General features: G+C 46.3%; 1 protein-coding gene, 1 long non-coding RNA gene and 1 pseudogene across 2 annotated transcripts; 2 read left to right on the forward strand and 1 right to left on the reverse strand.

Moving 5' to 3' along the window:
- The first annotated feature begins 3,149 nt into the window (after nt 1-3,149).
- On the forward strand, nt 3,150-3,739 carry LOC120849190. The gene is made up of 3 exons (XR_005717878.3): nt 3,150-3,203; nt 3,423-3,545; nt 3,633-3,739. It is a non-coding gene; the product is annotated as an uncharacterized LOC120849190 (long non-coding RNA).
- Nucleotides 3,740-3,773: 34 nt separating this feature from the next.
- Nucleotides 3,774-4,606, forward strand: LOC120849226. Its single transcript, XM_040221406.3, has one exon. The coding sequence runs from the start codon at nt 3,875-3,877 to the stop codon at nt 4,604-4,606; it is 732 nt and encodes a 243-aa protein (XP_040077340.2). The 5' UTR covers nt 3,774-3,874.
- Nucleotides 4,607-4,898: 292 nt separating this feature from the next.
- Nucleotides 4,899-11,096, reverse strand: LOC120849228 (annotated as a pseudogene).
- Nucleotides 11,097-23,339: the final 12,243 nt, after the last annotated feature.

The raw sequence follows: 23,339 nt of genomic DNA on the forward strand, positions 1-23,339 counted from the left end.
AAATCCAGCTGTTCAAAAACTATAAGCGATTCTTCACGTTCAATACATAAAGTTACACAGGAGGTCCCTTCCCCCTCCCCCAAGAAAAAAAAAATTTCTCCCAGCAAAAATAAAATATGCATGGCCGAGCGCTAATTATCTGGCGAAAGGTAGCGCTAGAGCTCGAAACCAGATGCCAAAGTTTCAGCACGAATGGATGTTTTTTTCAAACGTTTTATGTGATTTTCTGAAAATTTCAATAGACAATGGGACCCACTTTCGCCCGTTTTCGGTTTCTGGCTCCGTAGAGCACCATGGATTCGAGAGCTCCGTCGGCTACTATTTTCCTATTGACATTTTAAGGAAATCTTTTCGAACTTTCGAATAAAATATCGGTTCGCGCTGAAACTTTGGCGCGTGGTTCGGACCTTTAGCGCTACCTTCGGGCTAAGAATGAGAGTTCGGCGACGCGCAGTTTAGTTTTGCGGTGAACAAACCCTGTAATTTTTTTCGGGGACACACCGTAGATTATTAAAAGTTTAGGAATATAAAATCTGCCACCAGAATAGAGCCCCGAAGAAAACTTAAGTTCGCTTCGCCTAAGCACCGAGTGTGAAGTGTAACAAAAGTGCAGGTCACATCGTAATTATGCGCACTATTACGGATATTTACTAGATCGTTTTAAGTTTCTGCTCCGCTCCGAGCCCGCCCAACTGCGCATCCGCCGCCGGCAACGCCCAATCTCAGAGCTGCGGCACATGCGCAGTGGGGGTTGTGCCACTCCGTAGAGTAGAGGGGGCACACGAATGTGGTCAACTAAAATTTTCTATGATGTCTTGAAGTTTTCATAATAAGCTTACCAAAAGATTATTACGGTCATATTAGAGAAGAATAACAAAGGCAGCGGAGATTTAATGACTGAACGTTATATCCTTACGTTGACACTAAAAAAACCGTACCGCTGAACGGCGCTTGGCGTACAACCTTCCGCCGAACAGCTCTCGGTGAAAAGCCGTCTCACCTAATATCTCCCGGCGAACAAGCGTTCTACCCAACGGCGTCCGGCAAACAAATGTTCCACAGTAAAAATCAAAGGTGCTTGGCGAAGAGAGCATTCGGCCCAAAGACACTCGGCGAACAAGCGTTCCACCTAACGGCTCTCGGCGAAGAAGTGTTCCCAAAGTAAGAGGAAAAGGTGTTCGGCGAATGGAGCGTTTCGCCCAATAGCGCTCGTCTAACAAGCGGTCCATCCAACGGCTGCCGGCGAACAAATGTTCCACAATCAAAGTCAAGCGTGCTTGGCGAACAGAGCGTTCCAGCCGACGACACTCGGCGAATCCAGCAATATCATTGAGTTTTGAACGATGCACCATAGAACGAGTAAGATGAAGTCCATTTCTAGTTTCGTCTTATCGATCTTGATGCACTCTAGTCATTATTTCGGAACGCTTTTTGCGAGATTGTTCTCGACCAAGAGAGGAAAATCCGGATCGCAGTTTCGAATCGTCTGAAACAAGGAATTGAAGAAGAATAAAGGATTAAGGAACGGTACGCGACAAGGAATAAAAGGATAGAAATATTTAAGGACAAAGGAAATGTAAAATCAGAAAAAGGCAAAATGTGCTATTAAAACACATTTTCACTCTTCCAATTCTAACCTCGTTCTATTCCAATTTTATCTACAAAACTTGATCACGAGAATTTCTATTCTCATTTTTTGTTATTATTATCATCGTGTTTGGTGCTTTTTTGTTATTTTTAATCTCAGATCCTGATAATTGCGACGACTCAACATTTTGATAGAAGTGAAGGAAAGCGAGAGAAAATTGTCGGGTAGAAACATAGAGAGAGGAGGAGATGGGGTGCGCGGGGGGACGCCAGAACGCCGGGCTCTCAATGGAACGACTATAGTCGGTTACAGGTTAAGAAGGTAGCGGCAAATGCCCCTCAAAGGGAATTATATATCCCTCCGCCACCTCCCTATCCAATAGCGTCCCATCGTTTCCGTGACGTCGCGGCCAACGCGCGAGGAGGGTCTTGCCTTTTGTACATATTTGCTTTATCTTTCGACTTTGACTTAGCTATGTGGAAGCCACGAGAGGGAGATTAGAGTTTTGCCCCTCCGATGAAAACAAATACGACTTTCGGGATTAGCTTCCCCCTTCCATGGATACTAAGGCTGCTTTGAGGGGCTCGGTTCCCCCTGCAATGAATACAAAGATCGCTTTCTTAGAAAGTGGGATCGGAAACAAGTTGGAATCTATGGAAGCGGAACAAGGAGCGTTTCCAGTGAACTCTTCTTTCGACTGCGGAGAGATTTGAAACGGGCGTATCACGCTTTTGGGAGGAGCTTCTCCTACCTTCTTGACTTGTAACCGACTATTGGCCCCGAGCGGGACCGATTGGAGCGCTGCGATCGCTCGACGGTGACGTAGGATAGGGGATCACGTGATAAGGACGGTTATTCTGCCTTGCTTTGGTCGGGGTATTGGGGAACCGTTCGGTCGTTATTTTCGTGTTTTTTTCTGTGTTTGGAGCCCGATTAGTTCACGCGTGGATCGGCTTCGGCAGCCGTCGTGCTGAGGAAGCAATGGTGAAGTACTGTTCGGTGCCGCAATGCCGCAGTTACGCGACCGACGCGAACATCAGCTTTCACATCTACCCCAAGGAGAAGCAGCTGCGCACGGAGTGGCTTGTGAAGTTGAGAATGGGCAAATTAAACTCCAAGAGCTCGACAGTGTGCAGTAAGCACTTTAGAGATGAAGACTTCGTGTATGCGGTTGGAGCGAAGATGTTTGGTAAGTGTTCTCCAGTTATCTCAGTGAACCTCCACAAAAAGGGGGGGATTTTGTTGGTACCCGTCAGAGATCGACGCTCTTGCATTTTGCACGTAAGCTGCAAACACGAAAAGTTTTCGCAGAGAGTGACATCACGCATGCATGTATCTAAGTGCTTAACACTCGTTAGTTTTCCTGGGCCACGACGCCCCAAAGTCGCGCGAGCGAACTGAGCAAAGCTGGCGATCAGACGGCCGAGATCGACGCATGCTCACGCTCCGTCGTGATTGATTTTCTTCCTTTTTTTCTCGTCAGGCTGGAAAAAAAGGACACTCGCCCCAGGAACCGTGCCGTCCCAGAATCTGCCTTTACGGCCACTGAACAAGCCCCCGAAGCTGCGACAGCCCCTGAAGCCGCGGGCAGGTGTGAACACATGCAAGCCTCGCCGTGAGTGCTCTCGTTTGTAGGGAACATTCGTGGTATCAGTGGATGCTGTGTGATAAATAACCAGATTCTAAATATTTGGCTCCTGCATACCTGTTTACTTTTTTTTTTTGCAGTCATCAGAAGATAAAACATGGTCGTGTCTATTTCAGTTCCAGTGCTGAGCTGTAATTTTAGGTTTGTTTGTTTTTTTGTTTTTTTTTTTTTACTTGGATTTAACAGCCAAGGATGACCTGCCAGCAGCAGTTACATTGGCAGGGCTGAACTCTGAAGAAGCCAGCACCAGTGAGGGTTTGATTGAGCAGGAACTACCCAACCAGGCTGCCGATGCTGCAGATCCCATTGGTGAGGAGAAAGCAAACATTGCATGCCCAGTGTGAGTCATGTCAGCCTAATTCTAGTTGATACCAGAGTTGTTTTTTAATGTTTCAGGTCTTCAGGCTGAACTTCACACCTTGAAGAAAGATGTCGGAAGTCAAGCGGACACACTACAGCTTGAGAAAGATCAAGTGCTCGGGATAGCACGGGTTAAGAATGAACCGGCCCTTGTATCACTGACCTACATACCCTGTTTTCAGCTATTCTATAACATCTGCGACCTGTATGGGGAATCTCGCTTATTGAGCCAGAGGAAGGATTTCAGCATCAGTAACGAGGACGCAGTACTGCTAACAATGATGAAGCTGTACCACAATCTGACGTTTTCCCTTCTTGGGGTACTGTTTGGGGTCCATAGGACGACAGTTTCCAACATATTTAGAGCGTCGGTACCGGTCCTAGCAGCAGTGCTCAGGCACGCCGTTTTCTGGCCTGAAAAGGAGGCTGTGCTCCAGTCCCTGACCAAGTACTTTAACAAGTACAGGGACTGTCGCATGGTGCTCGACTGTACAGAGATTCCTCTGCAAAAGCCGAAAAACCTGGAGTCTCAACTACTTACCTACAGTCACTACAAGGGAACCCACACTGCAAAGGTGCTTGTGTGCGAGACGCCAGGTGGCTTAATTAGCTATGTGAGTCCGGCATACTGCGGCAGATCCAACGACACGCATATCACAAAGGAGAGTGGGCTTCTAGAGAAATGCCTGCCCTTCATCGACAGCGTAATGGTCGACAAAGGGTTCTTAATTGACGAGCTGTGTTGCGAACACAAGGTAAAGTTGGTTCGTCCACCATTTCTCCCTAAAAACACACAGCTGAGAAAATCTGACTCCGCAAACAACCAAAGCATCGCAGCCGCACGCGTTCATGTCGAGCGTGCAATTCAGCGAATGAAGTTGTTTCGAATTCTTCGGGACAATTTCAGCGCAGGCCTCCTTCCGCAAATCGATGACGTTGTCGTCATCATTGCAGGTCTCGTGAACCTCTCAAAGCCCTTGTTCAGCAACGACAAATTTTTAACAGGTTAATACATTGCTGAACAGGACACGATAGCGTTTTCTTTTAGCTGCCTGTTTAAACGTTGCCGTTAATCTGTAGATCACTTAATGGGCAGTTCAACCATGGCATCCCACTGTCATTTGTGAAGAATGAGTTCTCTTTAGCAGGGTAGGAAGAAAAAAGTATTGTTCGGTCACAGACTGTCACTAGCCAAGAATTTCCTTGTTAACTTCGTTCAAGGTACTCTTCCCCTGCGCCACATTGGAGAAAGGTTGTCAAAGCACAAAAATGAGTCAATATTTCTAGCTCGTGCATTTAGACACACAAGCCATTCAACAGCCTTGTAAGATAAGTTTCTATGCCAATTTAATTTTGCAAATTTGATGTCATGCATACTGTAATAAATGAATGTATTAGCACTTGCTTGTTGCCATCCTTTTGTTTATTTGCTGGCTTCAAATGCATATCTAATGTTACCACACTGGCCCTTTTTGGGGCCCACTACCACGAGTATGAACATGCCAGATTCTTCAGCGTGTCAAAAATGTACTTGTCGTACAGGGTGTGCACTGCAGCCGAACATTTAAGGAAATGTGCAGCATCAAATGGCACGGTAAGTGCCCTCCAGTCCTCTGGACTCTTGTAGACGAAAACGTCACACACTGGAATATTTGTTATCCCCATCTGGACCTGAACCTATGTGTAGAACAGGGGCGTCGGCTTGTCCTTTGAGAAAGCTTTCTTCACCGTGTTGAGGCACTTGATTTCTAAAATACGCTTTTCACCCTTGCAGCATGCGCAGGTGAAAGTAACGAGCCCATCCACGCTACAGCCCATCACAGGAAACTCGTTCCAAATCAATAGGCCCCTGTCTTCCACAGTGCATGTGTGGTCCCTTGACTTCACAACCGAGACATACTTGTCCCGCGCAGTGCCTTCCATGCTCATCCCGCGCTGCATTGCTGCAGACTGGTATGTGCTCGTGCGGAGGACCGCCTTCAACAAAGGCCCCATGTTGTGCGGCATTTGCTCTATCTCGCACTTCGCTGCCCTTGTTTTGAAGGAATGGCAGACTGTACTTGTTGCCATCCCTATCCTCTGGCGCAACCAGTCCTCAGATAGCGACTGTTCCCTCGTCCTCTCCTCGATTACCGCACAGACGTCTGCAGAGAAGGTGGCCCTTATATCCTCCACAAAAGCATCGAAGCTGGGAGCAGCAGTTGTGGCAATCAGCCGCGTAAGTGTGGGCAGTCCGGGGACAGGGGGCTCCTTAGCTGCGGTGGGGGCGGTTGATATCTCTGCAAACATGCAAATAAACAGGGAATATTGACACGTTACACACTATAAAGGTGATAGGAAAGAAATTGGTTGTTGAAATGCAAAAATGAAATGCTAGGGAACAGTTTTATGTACAAAACACAGGAGGACTAATTATGACCAGTCTCATTGCTGCCATAGAGAATACGTTGAATAAGCCTGGTACTAATATGCGAGCATACGAGGGCCATTAAAAAAGTATCAGACCTAAATTTGTTCTGCATAAACAAATGAAGTGCAGACAGCATCTTCTGGTTAGAGAAGTGGAGGGAACATTAATGTGTATGTGTGAATTTTATCAGGCCCGATGAAAATGTGAGTTGTTTTCAGTCAGCCTCCGAGTGAGGAATTGTAGTCGCTGCTCGTCGTTTTTTTCCGTAACTCGAATAGGGGTTCCTTTCAGCGGCATTTTCATCGTAGGGAAGAGCCAGAAATCACATGGAGCCATGTTGAGACAGTAGGAAGCCTGTTTTGGCCAAAAAAACTCAGACGCAAGGAATGAGCTGGTGCATTGTCATGATGCAGCTCCATCGTGAGAAACTTCGGCACGATTGCACGAAGTTGGTTAATCACCAGATTATTTCGGCTTGTTGAAGGCCTTCCTGAAAGCGCGTCTCTCTCCACTGACATGCAGTCATCTTTGATCTGGTTGTACCAAACCTTAATGTTTTTTTAATGCCCATGGCATCGTCCTCGAACTCCTGCTGCATATTTCGAATTGTTTCCACTTGAGTGTGAGCAAGCTTGAATCAAAATTTGATGCAATACCTCTCACTCAAACTATTTTGTCATGTTGCAAAAAAACAAACAAAAAAAAACATTAACGACGAGCACTAACTACACGTCATCACTCCGAGGCTAACTGCCTGCGACTCACATTTTTTGGGGGTCTGATAAAATTCTTGCATGCACATTAACGTTCCCTCTGCCTCCCCACCAGATAAAGCTATCCGCGCTTCATTTGTTTCCACGGTACTAATTCAGGTAGGATACTTCTTAAACAGACCTTGTACACCAATTAAGCATATAGTGGCATACTTAATTGGTGATGGTGCTCCAGGCGCACTTTCAGTTTAGAGTTGTGGGCCAGGAAAGTCACCTGCACCTGGCAATCTGGTTTTTTGTAGAAATCTGCCTATGGCAGGATGACAGTGCACATTGCTCAACTAGACTTAAGCCTCAGCCACTTTAAACATATTGTACTAAGGAACATTTCTGGTTGCTTTTCTGGTTCGCTTGACATTTTTTTCTCTCCTTTGCAGTCAACTGTTACGACATATTGGATATTAGTGCTTCCACTCAAATCTAATATATATATGGCGCAATCGCCATGCCTTCACAACCTACTACCTGTACGTTTTATTATCAGCTCTGTAACTTTTGTGAGTCAGGCATGCACAATTCAGAATGTAAACATATTAAGGTTGGAGTCCCCATCCATTGAGCGTACTGCTCACAGCTGTGTCAATTTATCACAGCCACCGATCTAAGTGGTGTACATTTATCTAGGGTTTCAATGTACACAAAAATTCTACACAGATAAATATACACAAGAGTGTACATTTATCTTGGGTTTTTTTCTGCTGTGATCCAAACATCCTGCATGGTCTGTACTGAGCACAGCTTCTATCCCGTGTGAGGCATGCCACCACTGATGTTCGTCGGATACTGAGAGAATCGATTCATAAAGTCTCTTAAGAATGACCAACAAACAGCCAAAACCAACTGTAGCAAAGACAATGGGAAAGAGAAAGAGGAAATGCAGTTCATGAACCAACCAAGAGGACGGATTTCTTCGGTGTGCCGCAGGGCAGCTGACCTATAAGTCAGTCCCTCCAGTAGTCGTCCCAGGATATCGCCTTTAGGAAGCAGGACCGGATCCCCTTCAACCTGAAAATATAAAGCAAAATTTCGCCAAAATTAAGCAAACGTAAAACAATGGATTGCAAGCGTCCCGGCTAGTGCCTCTTTCATGCAACCATGTTCGCATGCATGTAAGGGCAACATTGGCAGGCTTGCAGTTGCGCGTGCTTCGTTGTGCAAGCGGAGACAATGGCTGTTCGGTCGAAACCGAAATCATGTCACTCCGCTCTGTCGCCTACTGGATCCCAAAATTGTATGCAAAATGCAACTGCCTAGCATACAACAAAAAAGTGAAAGCCGTTTACAACAAGCGGGGGAGGAGGGGGGAGGAGGAGGAGCGGAGGGGGAGGAGGAGGAGGGGGAGGGGCGACGCCGACGCCGACGCCAACGCCGACGCCGCACAGGCTGGAAACGGGTCATGTGACCCCCTCCCCCCGAGGTCACGTGACCCGCCCGGACCATACTACACAATGAGGGGAGGAGGAGGAGAAGGAGGGGGAGGAGAAGGAGGGGGGAGGAGGAGGAGGGGGAGGAGGGGAGGAGGAGGAGGGGGAGGAGGAGGAGAGGGAGGGGCGCGGTTACGCCGACGGCGACGCCAACGGCGACGCCGCTCAGGCTGGAAACGGGCCCCTAAAAGCTGCGCTCTAAAAAAAAAAAAAAACAGTCCAGCGGTGTGCGCTTGCCAGGCCGGCAGGCGAGGTACAAGCTAAACACTTAGAAAAAAAGAACCTGAGTGCATCGATATATGGCATCGCGAGCCAGGGTCAAAAAGTTTTTGGAGCGCTTTGTCCAACGACTGAACTCGTGGCAAACAAGCACACTCTGCGGGTTCAGCTTGCAGACATTGCCTCCTTTGCTCACTTCTCGTCACTAACTCTCTTTCGCGGCAGATTTTTTACGTATCGGGGTCCCTCTCGAAAAAGAAAGCCCACCGAGAGAAACCTATGTAATCGACAAGCAGTTTTTGAAAAGGGGGATTTTGGTAGTGCCATATGATTTAAACGAGAGCACGAATGTTGATGAACACGCAGCAGTAACTATGTTTCAGTTTAGAAAGCGCCATATTTGTAGCGACGTGGGGACGGCAACCCGTTACACTGCACGACCACGGTGACTGTGGTTGTGCTAGTGCTTCAGCTCACAAAGCAACTCTTGCCGCGCAAAAAAAAAAAAAAAAATTGGTTTTGTTCCACAGCATGACGGCATGGCCGGCACACTAACGTCAGAGCATCCGCACACGCCCGTGTGTATCGTTGAAAAAAATTGAAAAAGGCGCGAGACGAGACCACCAGACAAGAGCCCCGAGATGACATGAGAGCGCAAAACCTGAGACGGCGGGAAAAGCCATGCAAGGGGTGGGGGTGATCGGACGGATGATTGATGCGGGGTACTTAGTGTTGGGCGGTTTCTTGCGCCACCTAAGTCACGCATGCTCAATTACGGTTCTCAGTTTAGTTTCGTTTTTGAAAGGCGACCGAAACTGGTGCTTTGGCACAGGCTTGGTGCAGACTACCCATATTTTGGCAAATGTAGCAGGACGTAGCAGGGTTAGCCCCTTGGCACAGTTTCGCACAACTGGCCCAGCATACACATCACTGTCTTCATTTGATTTGCTAACTCAGGCTGACGCAACATATGCACTACATCGTTAGTGAGAATCCCACAAGGTCATGTAAGCACACAAGAAAATGAAGGAGCATCCTGTGTGCTCTCGGCGTACCTATGCCGTGACACACTGATGGTCAAGTTCCGTTAGCACAGGTCAGGGCAGAAGAAGCGTTTATATGCGGGTCTTGTACAGCCCTTTCCCGTGATTTCATTTGGCGCTGGCAGAGGGAGCTTTATGGTATGCACAAGGTCTAGTAAAAGCGCTGTGCATGAATAGAAGTTTCATAGCTCACTTTTTCAAGACCCGGGAGGTTGACGATCTTCCTCGGAGCATACTTCTCCCCGACCGCTCTCTTCTGCCCCTTCCCCCACTTTTGTGGCAAGTCTGGGGACGCCAGTACGTTGAAGTTCCTCTTGGCGTTGATATGTAGCAACATTGCCACAACGTGCTTACACTTGTAGTTCCTGCAAAATGGCAATGTTCTTAGCTTGCAATTAAACAGCATATCCAATATCAGTCATAAAATGTGAACAGTCTCACCCTCTAGCAGTACCTTTCTCATGCAACTTCAATATTATTTGAATGAGATTAAAAGTGCATGTACAAGTTGGCAGTATGCAATGCCAGTAGAGCTGAGTGTTAATAGACTTGAAAGAGTAATCTACAGAGAATAGCATGACATAAAATTTCACCAACTATTTTAACGTGAAAATCACTCGCAGCTTAGTGGTATCTAAGCAACCAGCAGCTGCATAAATGTGAGAATGGTATGTGGCTCCATTGATTTTAGTTTAAAGGTTGCTGATACGAGGGCAGCTGCACTCGTATTTGCATGTAATATTTTTCTTTTTGTAGCGCATCTGCTTACTATGTAGGGGCCGAAAGAAAACTATTCTACAACTCTAATGGACCTAGCTACAGGAATATTTGCATAATCTTTTTTGACAGAAGAAAGAAAAACAGCAATGCTGTACACAAACTGCCATTGGCCTTTGGATGATCGGATATTAGTTTATGAATTAAATGTTATCCACAAGGTTTAATACTCGTAACTAAAAAATTCCGACATTGCAGAAAAGATAAAAGACAGGTACTCAAAAAACTAAAAAAAGCAAAAAAAAAAAAAAAAAAAAGACGGACGCGCGGAGTTGAACTCGCGACAGGCGCCTCACGAAGCGCGCACCTAACCTCTGCACCACGGGAACAACGAGTGAAGCCCGATCGTATTTCGTAAACAAGGCGCAGCGCTTCGCCGGTTATCGCAAATTGTTCGGTTCCCGGCTCGAGCCGCGAGCTCCTCGATCGACTTCACAACACGCCGGCCGATTAATACATACAACTCAACCGAGTAATGATACACGGCATGTTCCTTTACCCTGCTTAGCAGGAGCACGATGTGTCACCGACGTTTCTTCCATTCAGTGCTATCTCCAGCTCGTGCGGGTCCGACGTCAGTGCCGACGTCTGGAGGACGAATCCAATGAACGTGTAGCAGTCCTTATCCACCTTCTTGATACTGCAGGAGAAGACATGTCCCGCTTCAAGAACTCGTTCGCCCTCGAGCAACAGCCGGGATGTTTCGTGGGCCTTGTTCACGAACGCGTTGATGCTTCTTACAGGCAGCACAACTGAAAAGGGGTACACAGTTTTAACGGGCTGCCCGGACAAATAGAAGCTAAAAAAAAGGTTCGCTTACCTTCAACGGTAGGTCGCACATGGTCCGCATCCATCGCGGTGCCCGATACAGCCGCCGAAAACGACAAATTGGCCCGTACCGTCTAGTCTAGTCTACGCCGCCGCGCTTCCCTGCAGCGACCGGTTTCCTGCTAGCCTGCAACAGTCTCACCGGCTACCCAGAAGCAGTTGTACGGTAGCCGACTTAGGAGCTTGACCGGATCGAGTACAAAAACGAAAAAATGGGTTAGAATAAATCTTAAACACTCGTACTAATAGAAAAAAGCGAAGACCGAGACACTGCACTCTACACACTGAGCGCAAAAAACGGTCACGTGATCCCCTATCCTACGTCACGACGATAGGCCCGTTAGGTGGCGCCACGTCATGTTCTCGGGGCTAATAGAGGGTAGACAGCTGCCTTTGTCTCTATGCTCCCTGTTTGAACGTGTTCGAAGAGTGAATAGTGACAAAGCCAGGCTATCTTTTAATCTACCAACTTATCATTCCAACCATAGATCCGTGTCCTGACTTCCCCGCGAGCTCTCCTGTCCTCCTCTCTCTCGTTTTCGCCCTCGTATATATACGAACTGAACTTTGTTACGTCACGGCGCGGTGGTGGCGCGTCGAGCGCACTTTTGGTCTGGGGCTGTGGGCGGAATTCACCATGCGAGACGTGCATTCCTGCGTTCTTCCGAACGAAACCAGACGAAAACCCGCCTTCTCGTCAAAACGCCGCGACTGGGGCTGTACTAGAAGAGTCGAGAAATGTTTGAAGGTAAATTTTCATGTGCTCGGTTCGTCCGAGAACGTGGATATGTGCCGTGGAAAGGAAAAATCAGATGCCGTCGGACTACGATTGCTCTGGCGAGAAGCACTTCGGGTTGAACATAATTATAGATCGCGAACAAATAGACAGAACAAACGAAGTAAGAAGAGAACGAAAGAGAAGCGTGTAGTCACAAGTGAATTGTATGGCGTGTAAAGGAAGATGTAGTAAGATGACAGAGACACCGTCACGTCGGCATACAATTCAGTCACACCCAAAGGACCTAAAAAGGGCTAATTAATTTTCGCTAACTGCCGCTGACGGCTGACTAACGTAGTTACCGCCTAAACCCGTAATGGTGTACGCCTCAAGCACATGGCGTGTTTGTTTCTCTTCGTGCCATCCAATAATTAAGGTTTTGTCAAACGATGGAGACTACGTACACCTCTTATAATGCTCAGAAAGGTGGCCTCCTACAGTTGAAGTTAAGGAGAAATTGTGCTCACGTAGCCTCTCATTGATACACCGGCCAGTTTGTCCCAGATAGCACCATCCACAGGAATGAGGCATATTATACAGAACACCCGACGTACAAGAAACAAACATGTTTTTGTTGCACGAATGGCGTGGTTTGCTATCCAATTTTGCCTGAACCCTTGGACAAATCTTTCGCATTTTTTTTAGGGCTGAATGTACAAGGAACGCACTGTGCCTATTTGCCACGTGTTTTAGATTGTTAAAAATCTTATGTAGATATGGTATAACCACTGACCGTTTTCTGCCAACATTTCGCTTAATTCGGGCACACCCTTTTACTTTTTTACCAGTGTTACAATTATTTTCGTTATGACTTGAATTGGAACCTTCAAGTTGTAAATCGTTCCATTTGGGCCAAGAAGCTGCCAAGAATGACATGTTGATATCCAGACTTGTACGTAATCCGTTACAAGTAACGAAATTACTAGTAATCCCTTACATTTATCAGTAATTTAGTAACGAAATAACTACATGTTTTCTAGAGTAATTTTAAAGTAACTCCCTTACATTTTTTACGTAATGAATTCCTTCTAATCCGTTACATTTTTTTTTTTTTTTCAGAAGCAGCCCTTTTCTAAAGATAGCTTTTTCGAGTCGAGTGCAGTGACACTGTCACGCGAATCGTCCAGCGCAAAGGGAGGCTTGGCACTCTTCGGTTCCGCAAAGCCTTTTTTTGCAACACCAGCCCATGAATCTATTCTTTTAGACCCCACCAACAATGTCTAAAAATCCAGATAAACATTTCCATTAAAAAAAAAAAAAAGGAAAGGGGCAAGTTATCTCCGCTTTTTTAGTCACTTTTTTTTTTTCTTTGTGATCGAAGACTGGGAGAGGAGGACACCAAGCGATTGTGTGCCTCCTCGAGAGGCTCGAGGCGGTAAGTGCACTGAAAATAATCAACAATTTCCTTCTCAGTTATAGTGACTCCGACCATTTTCACAATGTCACAACAGAAGACAACGCTCCGTCTACCCTAAAATCCACTAAAAGATGTGTGATAATATGTGAAGGTGTTATTGCCACAAGCACCCTCGTTCGATGCTGCACACTTACAGACTTGTACCGTACGCATTACAAGTAATCAAATTACTTGTAATCGATTACTTTTTGGAGTAATTTTGTAATCAGTTGATTACTTTTATTAGGCAGTAATCACAAGAGTAATCTGATTACTTTTTGAAGTAATAAAATTACTTGTAACCGTTACAATTTGTCCACGGGACCCCCCCCCCCCCCCCCCCCCCGAAACGCGCCATTTTTTTATAAAATGACAAAAATAAAATTTGCTTTTTTTTTTTCGAACGGAATAAAGAAAGATTTTTGCGGAAATGTAGGAAACGAGGTCAATCTCTTTCTATGTACAGTTTCTGTGAAATCTCCGTTTTTTTTGTTTTTTGTTTTTTTTTCCAGCTTGACTGGGAGTGGAAAGCCTCAGGAGAGCCACAGTGCGTGACAAAGGCCATTCAGGGCGACGTTTGAAGAAGCAGAATGTAGCTTTGTGAGTCCTTCGTTCAAACTAGCCCCCTTAGGCACACACACGCAGAAATAAAAAATAAAAAAATCCTGCTTAGGGTACCTACTCGCAGCCCATAGGAGAACCAGAACCGAAGAATGCCTAAAGCGGATGCAAAATATAGCAAAGGCAGTTGAAATATTTCCCCATTTCCCCTACGTGGTCTTTGTGACAAGCAATGTTTCGAGTTGAGAAGTGGTCGGGGCGATCTCTTCTGCTAATGGGTACTACACATGATCCGTTCCAAATCCTGGAGCTGAGCTCATTCACATGTGAATAATAAAAAGAGTGACGCAAACTTTGAGCGACAAATCTTGCTCAAGCTTAAGAAGATCTAGAACCCCCTTTGCTCCCCCCCCCCCCCACACACACACACACTGGCGAACGCCCAAATCATTAAACTTCAAACGAATTCTATGCTTGTGTCCGCATTGTGAAGGTGCAACGACCACGAAGAGGGAGTCAGTTTTTCTTCTTCAATACTTGTGCAAATGTGAATTATAGGTTGGAAGTAGTTCATTGTTATGAGCGCTAAAGATGTGTCTTCACAGAATAAAGTAATTTGGAAAAGTAACGATTACTTCTTTAAGTAATGTCCAATTACTTTTGCCGTCGAGTAATCAAGTAATCTAATCGAATACTTTTTAGCCAGAGTAATAGTAATTGTAATCAATTACTTTTTTTTAGTAACGTGTACAAGACTGCACACTTATCATCTTCTCTTATAAAACAAATGGATTTTTTTCTGCTTCTTCACATTATTTAACCCTGTTTTATAAGGTGCTTACTTTTTTGTAGTCCAACTTCTAGGTTTGGACCACTTTATCTGTGAATTCCAGCCAGGTTATCTGCATCTCAGTCACCCTTTTTGTGATTCAGCATTTTGCGAGCACTTGGAAAATGGTAATAGATTTCCTTTCTTCTTTTTGCTGTTTTGCTCAGCATGACGCATCTTATCTCAAGCATATATTTTTACAAATAAAACGTAATGGTGGCTGACGTAGACTTGATATTCTGGACTTGAAGAGAGGGTGAACCTCGTGAGTTTCAACCATAGCGCGGCTTACTTAGTGCCCTACCCTTCGCTGCCCGTGGCATCAGCAGACGTCTATCTGGTGAACACCGGAGTAAACAGCAGTCGGTTCGTGCTCCATGAGTTTTTGAGCGGCACCAATAAAGGTACACGCGGCAAACGTGCGTTTACATTTCCTTGTTTTAACCGACGTTCTAATTAATTGTTGTTATGAGCGTCCTTTTTTTTCTTTTATTAGGTGTATTATATACTGGAAACTTTTTTTTTATTCACCAACGTCTCAACCGAGGCTCAACCTGTTCAAAACCAAAGGAAGAATAATATTGAGCCAAACCTTATTTATTATTTATTTATCACTTTAATGTAACAACTATGTTTTGCTATTGTCTGGCATTATATGCATCGACTTTTGGCAAGATGTATGATGACTTACACACCTCGCGATTTAGACAATGGAGAATTTTAGTAGATCGGTCCGATGGCTCCGACAACAATATCCGATACTTCGCTTCCGTCTTTGCGCATTCATCATATCGTTATCACGTACCGTTATCGCAGGTATCGGAGATATCAGAACGATGTACTAAATCTCTCGAATAGCAGGGAACGGCTGCAACGACGAAGGTTTGCTCTACGGTCGAGGTAAATAGTACTTCCATTGCTTCGCTGAAAAAGCTCAATGCAGAGCATGAGGCATTCGTGAGGAACAACATGGCACTCCCATCCAGTACCTCAGTTCAAATGGTGTTCAGCGTAGCAGTCGACATATTGAGTAAGAAATAGCGCAAAATGTATGACGAGGCTTTCGAGAGCCAGCTGTTGCTCAAAATACTCAAGGTCATTAAATGAAACAGGTTGCAACAATGAGAACTTGAATAACCCTGTTCCCTTTGTTTCTTACTTGAGGGCAATGATGTTAAAGGTATCGCCACGAAAGTAGCGGATTACTTCTTAGGGTAACGGTCAGTTACTTTTATGGAAGGGCAATTGTAATTGGAATAAATTACAATTTAGCCTATAGTAATTGTAAATGTAATTCCTTAATATTTTTCAGTAACGTGTACAAGTCTGGTGATATGACGTCTTTAGGGCGGAAGAGAGGTAGGAGATAGCTATTCCCCTCTTCACAGCCTTGAAATGCGAGGACGTGTAGGGGAGAATTTCTTTTTTTAGAGCGGGGTGAGAAGGACCAGCACAAATGATCTGCTAGCATGGCAAGAAAAAGGTCCAAGAATTGCAACAATTCTTCCTTAGGCATCTCAAAAATGAAGGTAAGGCCTAAACCGCACTTATAAAAAATGTCCATAAGCATAGAAACAACATTCTGAGACGTAGTCGTTTTTTAAAGAAATAGGGAAATCATCGACATACCGAAACACTTTAATAACTGGCGTGGACTCAATAGCTATTGCGATAGCATGGTCAATTTCGGCAAGAAATATGTCGCTTAGGACAGGCGCGACACACGACCTGATACAAACCCAGGTTTCTTGCAAAAAATACCCCATTTTCCTATCCCACGAATGTAGAATCTAGATGAAATCGCAGAAGTTCAAGAAAACTGTCTGGAGACGGCCCACTTGAGGTCCGAAACGAAAATTCATCTTGGGACTCAATACAGGCCCGGATGTTGCGAAGTAAGTGTTCCTGCGAAAGGGAATAAAAACGGTCCCGTACGCCAACACTAAAGACACTGTGATGTGAAAAGGTATTTGACATTAAGGCTTCAACAACTGATTCCGAATTCTGAACCAAATGTGGATCACGGATCCACACGCAGGAGAGGTGTTTTTGGAAATAGGCAAACATTTGCCGTTTCCACGTGCCCTTATCAGTGACTATTGCTCGAAAAGGACATGCTTCTTTGTGTGTTTTTGCGTAAAAAACATGTCTAGGTCCAGTTCTTCGACTGTTTTTATGTTAGAAGCCAGCTGAGGCAACGACAAGCTCTCGCAAAGCCTTAAGGCTTGTTTTTAACGTTCCGCTCGTCAACACGCAGCGGTCTGAAGTTCTTTTGGACATCCGTACAGCTTTGGCGTTATAGAAGCCCTCTGGCATTACCACAAAAGGGATTCCTTATCGGATTCAAAAAAACGCATTCGATTTTTCCGCCAAAACATTAACCAGTGGACGAGGATCCATAGTCTGAGCTTGTCTCAAGGCAGTAAAAGTGTTTACAGATTCGGACGCACAGCGTGGTTTGACTTCTTCGGTTGTCTTGTATGCCACCCTTCTTGCCAAGGTTAAGATTCCTGGAGGACGTAGGTTCGGTTCGATGCAAAACTTCGGACACAGACCAAGGTTGTTTTTGCTGTTTTGGACTTCTTTATACCCAAGGTTCACAAATCTGCCTGACGCTGTAGCACCTTCTTCCATTCGGGAGAATTTCCTCCAGATTTTCTGCCACAAATACTCGGTTGAGTCTCCTGTTAGCTTGCTCATATATAAAAACATCCTTCGTTGGTTGTCAAAATTGCGCCCGCTGATACCACAGAAGACCCAGAGGCAGTCCTCGAAAAACCTTGCCTGGCATCAATACTCGAATCGTAAACTTCTGCAAAGCCTTTTGGGATGTCCCAAGGTGTACAAACCCAGTCAGAACTTGAGGTTCAGTTGGACAGGTACCTCGTTTGATGCGGTACGAAGCAACCCGCGCTCGGCACACATTTCCGGTTGCCAGGTTGACGAGTAGAAGAGGGTAAGTGAAGGAAATATTGCAGATGCGCCAACGACGACTGGTTAACTGCGTTAATGAGCCGTCGTTGGTGCTTAGCGAAAAAGAAGTAGCCTTTTTGCGTTCCTTTAGGCGTGGCTGAATTGTATGCCCACATGCCAGTGTCTCTGTCATCTTGCTTCACCTTCCTTTTCTTCATGCAATACATTTCAGTTGTGAGTACGCGTATCTTTTCAGTTCTCTTCTTACCTCCACGGTTCTGTCTATTTGTGCGCAGTCTATCCTTATGTTTAATTCATACCAACTAGCCCAGCTTTCTACCTTACTATTACGAGTTGAATTCACGGATACTTGTGGTCACCAGATTTAGTATTTGTTTTGTTCCAACATGAGCACGGAAAAACCGTTAAGTTGGACGGGCCACCCGCGGACTACGTTCAGTGCGTCTTCAAGCTCAAACGGCCACCTGATTGTTCGAACTGTCGTCTGCTGGTTCAAACGTTTCTGCGTGTCGTCTGATCTTTCAGACGACACCGGCACAGACCAAACGTGGGCCCGGTAATTGTAAACAGTAGATCCAAGGAGATGTTGATCACTGTTACCAGTGGCCATCATTGACTTTTTATTCCTGATTCACTTTGTCCGATCCTGCTTGTGATTATCAGTACCGACGTCGACCATCTCAGCTACGGTTCACGTTTTTTTTCTTTTTTTTCGCTGCCCGAGCGACGTCGCGACTGAAAATTGCAAGCGGAATATCATCATTCCAATCCGGCTTTAGCGTCCATTCTGCGGCGTCCACGTGGAATGACTGACCGCTTGTCACATTATTTACGCGAAGTTCTGCGGTGTAACGAGCCTCGATAATTTCGCTGAGGCCGCTGAAGTAGTCAGATATTGCCAGAAAGACATAGAATCAACAATTCTGACGCGAAAAAGAGCATGGGGACCCCTACCGACGCCGACCACATCGCATTTCAATCGTTTGTTTATGTAGAGTAGATTGTTGGGCTAGTTGGTTTTGGAACTTTGAATACATTTTAGCGCTCAAAAAGCAAGGACGAAGAGATGAGAAACAGACAGCACAGAGCACACTGTGCTGTCTGTTTCTCGTCTCTTTGTCCTTATTTTTTGAGCGCTAAATTGTATTCAAAGTTGGTTTAGGGGCGACTGCGAGCTTCTTCCCCATGCTCCATCGCGCATGTGCGGCGCCGGTGACGTCCGCTAGGGGCGCTCCAGTTTGTTTGTAAACATAAATTGGTCTACAGGAAAAGAAAGACACTTAGGGCTGCCGCCCTTGCTCCCGCCTAACTTGCAGTTTCTCCCTATTAGAGCGCAGCTCTTAGGCGCCCGTTTCCGGCATGAGTGGCGTCGGCGTGGGCGTAGACGTGAGGTCACGTGACCCCCCCCCCCCCGAGGTCACGTGACCCCCCTCCCCCCAAGAACACGTGACCTTCAGAACCCTTCCCTCCTCCTCTTCAAGAGCTGCGCTCTAATTCGGCGTAACAGGGAGTTGTAAACGGCTTTCATTTTTCTATTTCTATCTCTCCCTTTCTCTACGTCTCATCGGACCTTTATCTAAAAAGAAAATATCCATAAGATAATTATAAATTTCTCCACTTTTTCCATTTTAATTTTGTGACCGCTGTACTTTTTTTTTTTTTTATTCTCCGTTTTGAAATGTTCAATTTATATCGCAATATCCAACCGCCAGACCCATTTGCTTAAAAATCGATGTCGAAATTCCGAGTTCGAACATTTCGAAGACGGGTCGAAGATTTAGTACCAGAAAAAAAGGGCAAACGAATTGACAGATATAAAATGGAAGTCCCTTCCCAGCCGCACAAATCTTTCCTTCCTAGGAAAAAGAAAAAAGAAAAGTCAGCCCGATATACTGGACCGATATGTGAAACCTCCGAGCAAAATTACGATCGTCAATCACCTACCTCTCCCCGAAACCAAAAACGACATTCTAACGGACGTATAATTTTTGTTTTGCCCTTTATTACTTCCTGGGTTATCATAAGACACTCAGGGTGTTTCCAATACATCGTTTGATTCGCGGTCGCGCTGTCCCCATATCATACAAAAAAAGAGTGTTCGCGGCAGACATGGTCACAAAACTATCGGCGAACACACCTCAGACATTGGCGAAGCTTGTTTACTTCGTGCATGTCTACACGCATCGATCGTTTCTGCAGACAGCTCTTGTATGAACCAGTGTGACGGGACCGTTCAGACGAGGACGAAACAGGCCACGGACAGTTCTAGGGAACCGTTCTTGCAGATCCGATACGGTGCGATGGGGTTTCCGGTACGCACCGTGCATATGCGGGTCCACTGTGGTAGCCCATGCGCAGTTCGTACCGGAGGGCCCATCGTGCCGTATCGGACGTGCTAAAACGGTTCTCTAAAACTCTCTAGTTGTCTGCAGACCGTCTGTTCTCTAATATATTAGCTGTTTGACCGCGGTGGTCTTACGCTGATCATCGCTTGTCCTCTAAAAAACACACCGAAGACACTTAAGACTGCTCACGTGCAGGAATGCGAAAGCATTATAGTCCCGCGGTTGAAAAGTTTTCGAGTAAGGTTTCTACACGGGTTAAAGTTGTGTGTGCCGGTATTGTATTCGGTGTGCGCCGTAAATGTGGATGCTGTCGCCTCACAGTCCATCGCACGAAGCACACGACGAGCACCGATCAAGTCGGAACCGTGCCACGAATTCGTTTTGTACGCGGCGCTCCCGCGGTGACATCACGCTCATTCACTGCGCAGGCACTGCGCCCTCGCCAGCTTCACGGCTTCCGTGCCGAAGCATCTGCGTTGCTGCACTTTTCTTTCTGTTTTATCTCCGAGGCGCGTCCGATTTGACCTTGAGGGCCGCATTCTTCATGACATATTTTTCTGGCCATCTTTCGGGCACAACGCCGACGCCGGCTTTTTCCGTAATGGGACGTACTAAGACTTTCGCCTTAAAAAAAGCGAGGCGACAAACTTCCTTAGCCCTGCGAAGTTCGTCTCCAAACTTTGTGTCGTGAAGCCCTAAATCGAACCTTCAGAATATTTTATTGAACTCGAACCCGGAAAATAGAACCCCAATTAATCGCAGAACGAGAGCGGAAGGGGAGGGGGGGACGCACTCGCGAGTCAGTTCATCGCAGAACTCAAGTAAAAAAAAAATATACCGGGATATTGGCCGAAGAGCGGCGCGATTGAGCGTCCCCATTAATTAAAGCCAGGCACCTTGTTAGACCCGCACCACGAGTCCGGAGGCCTGGGCGTGCCAGCCCATTTCTACATCCTCGGAGCCTTTTTAATTAAAGCTTTAGTGCTCCGCACGAGCAGCAGTGTGCCATCCCGCTCTGTATACCAACTCGAAAGTTGAACCCGAGCCCGATGTCGAGCGTTCATTCGACGCGTTTATTGAACACCAGGACTAGCCAGACGCTGGCGTGGTACTCTCGTGTCTGACCTGTGTATTATCTTTTTCTCACTGTGATGACGTCAAAACTCTTGCGCGCAGGCTTCGATTACTCTAGGCGCTGCTGGCTGTGCGCTGCCATCTGCTGACCGGAAGCCAGATAGTTTTTGCGAGGTAGGCAGCTTACAAGGTCGCGCTTCCTTGTTTTTGTTTTTATTTTTGTTTGTATTTCATATGAACACCACCACGGCATTGCTTGCACAGCACGTCAGCGCAATGTGCTTTCGGTAAGTTCTTGCTTGTTCTTCCCGAGAAATAAACTATAAAAGCTTGACCATGCTGACAAACACTGGTAAGCAGAGAATGTGTGATAGGCCTTATACTTATCGGCGTTCTTACGCGGGGCAACTGGTAAAGGCTCTTCCTGCTGTTTTTGCCGTTTCTAGCGTTCCCGATAAGCTCGCATTCGTTCTTCTGCCGTCTGATTCGTAGGAGCCATGGAAGCGTTGGAAGAAGAGAGCGGTGTCCGAATGGCACCGCTTCGCCACGGTGCAAGTGTGTCGAAGATTTGGTGCCATCTTTAGAACGACGTAAGATGGCGCAGCGTGACAGGACCTCGAGGAACCTTTTTTATTCGCTCACGCGTTTTCAAGGCCGCGCCGCGGCGCGCCATCGCGTCTCTGCGCCGAGCCACGCCAAGATAGTGCCGCGCCCCGAGATGCGCGAAGTCGTTCCCTCAATTAACGCTTTCCCGTATCGGTTCTTCGTTAGTCAGCCGTCACGAGTCAAACATTGCACTCAAACGTTACACCCTTTTAATTAAATTCGGTTGATAGAATAGATTCGATGTCAAAAAAAAATTGTTAACGCGACATGCCCGCTGCAGAAGAAACGGGCAAAGCAGCGAGGCATCTGCAATGTTCGCTCATGCGGCGTCAGTTCAAGTCATGTATAGTAGTGCACTAGCCACGTCTCAACCGCGACAGCTGAATGACCACACAATACATTGGCGCGTAATCTAACACGTTCAGGTGGTAAGTATTAGACGCGTCCTCGACATGTTCTGTTCAATCAGAGCTAGATCCATGAACACTAATCATTAACATAATGCACAGAAATGTCGATGTCGTTCGCCACCCATCGCTGCCAAGTACCAAGGTGCATCATCATCGTTTTTGTTATGCCCATCCATCTTCTCCTCCTTCCTCTCCTTACCCTCCACCCCTCCCTCCCCCGCGAACGCTCACAAAGCTGATTAGAAGAGTGATATGGCGAACACATTGGAGACTCCATAAATAAAGAACAAAAGCAAGACACTTCCTCAGTGGAGTCAACCTCTCCTCCTCGACATATCTTTCTTCATTTTTCCGCTTACCCTTTATCTTTCCACTGAGGCAACAAAGAATCATCAACACTAGAGAAGCGCAAAATGAGGGCATGTGATGATAAAAACACCCGGGCGGCATTGGCGTCCAAAGGCGCACTGCGCTCATCTATAATCCGCGGACAAAGCGGCGGTACGGCGCGAGCAACGACAAACTCATAACGAACAAAGGAAACCAACCAGAAAGAAAATAAGATAGGCGAGGGGAGAGGATGCTACCAGAAGATGGCGAGGAGGATTCGGTGTTTCTCGAGATAACTTAATGTATAGTTCTCGGCAGCGGTATATCGAGCCATTCTTCGCTTGCCGTCTTCGTACGCCGGCGACATTCTAGGTACAATGAGCTGACGCTACAAACGGGGTGAAGATAGGAAAAGAGTTTGGAGAGCTCGAGATATGTTTTCAAACCTTACAGGGGTACGGAAGCATAATTGTTGCTCTTATTTATTTATTTAGTTATCATCCATGGTGCGGCGGCAGTCGAGAAACACTAGACAAGACTATGGTCTCTGAGCTGCCAACAGGAAAGTCAAGAAAACTAACTTTGAAACGAATGAACATATTTCAAGATGTCGCCTGGTAACAGTCTCTGGAGCTTCGTTGAAACGCTGCCACGTCATTGGCCTCTAAGAAGCAGCGTCATTTCGCGGCAGTATTGCTCTCTCGTAAAGCTACTTAGTCTTGAATGTGACTTGGCGTAGAACGCTAACGAGTTTACTACGTTGTATATGTTAACTTCCATAGAGCTTCCGTAACGTGAATTCCACACCAGCAAGATCGCCGTCCTTTGCAGACGTTAGGTAGGAGCTTGATCTGAGGATTCGAGGACCTCTGCCAGAACAACCCTACTACTCCGCCCCTCCCCCGCCCCTTCCCCCCCCCCCCCCCCCCCGCCCCCCACGGGGATGCGTTGTGATTATTTATAATAGGCAAATTTTCCGCATTGTTCATACCCGGCGCGAAGTAGT

The sequence above is a fragment of the Ixodes scapularis genome, unplaced genomic scaffold (genome assembly GCF_016920785.2).
Source record: "Ixodes scapularis isolate PalLabHiFi unplaced genomic scaffold, ASM1692078v2 PGA_scaffold11__112_contigs__length_91849675, whole genome shotgun sequence".
Classification (NCBI taxonomy): domain Eukaryota; kingdom Metazoa; phylum Arthropoda; class Arachnida; order Ixodida; family Ixodidae; genus Ixodes; species Ixodes scapularis.

Excerpts from the sequence above, each read along its gene's own strand:
- LOC120849226 (XM_040221406.3), top strand. The coding sequence starts at position 3,875 with ATGATGAAGCTGTACCACAATCTGACGTTTTCCCTTCTTGGGGTACTG.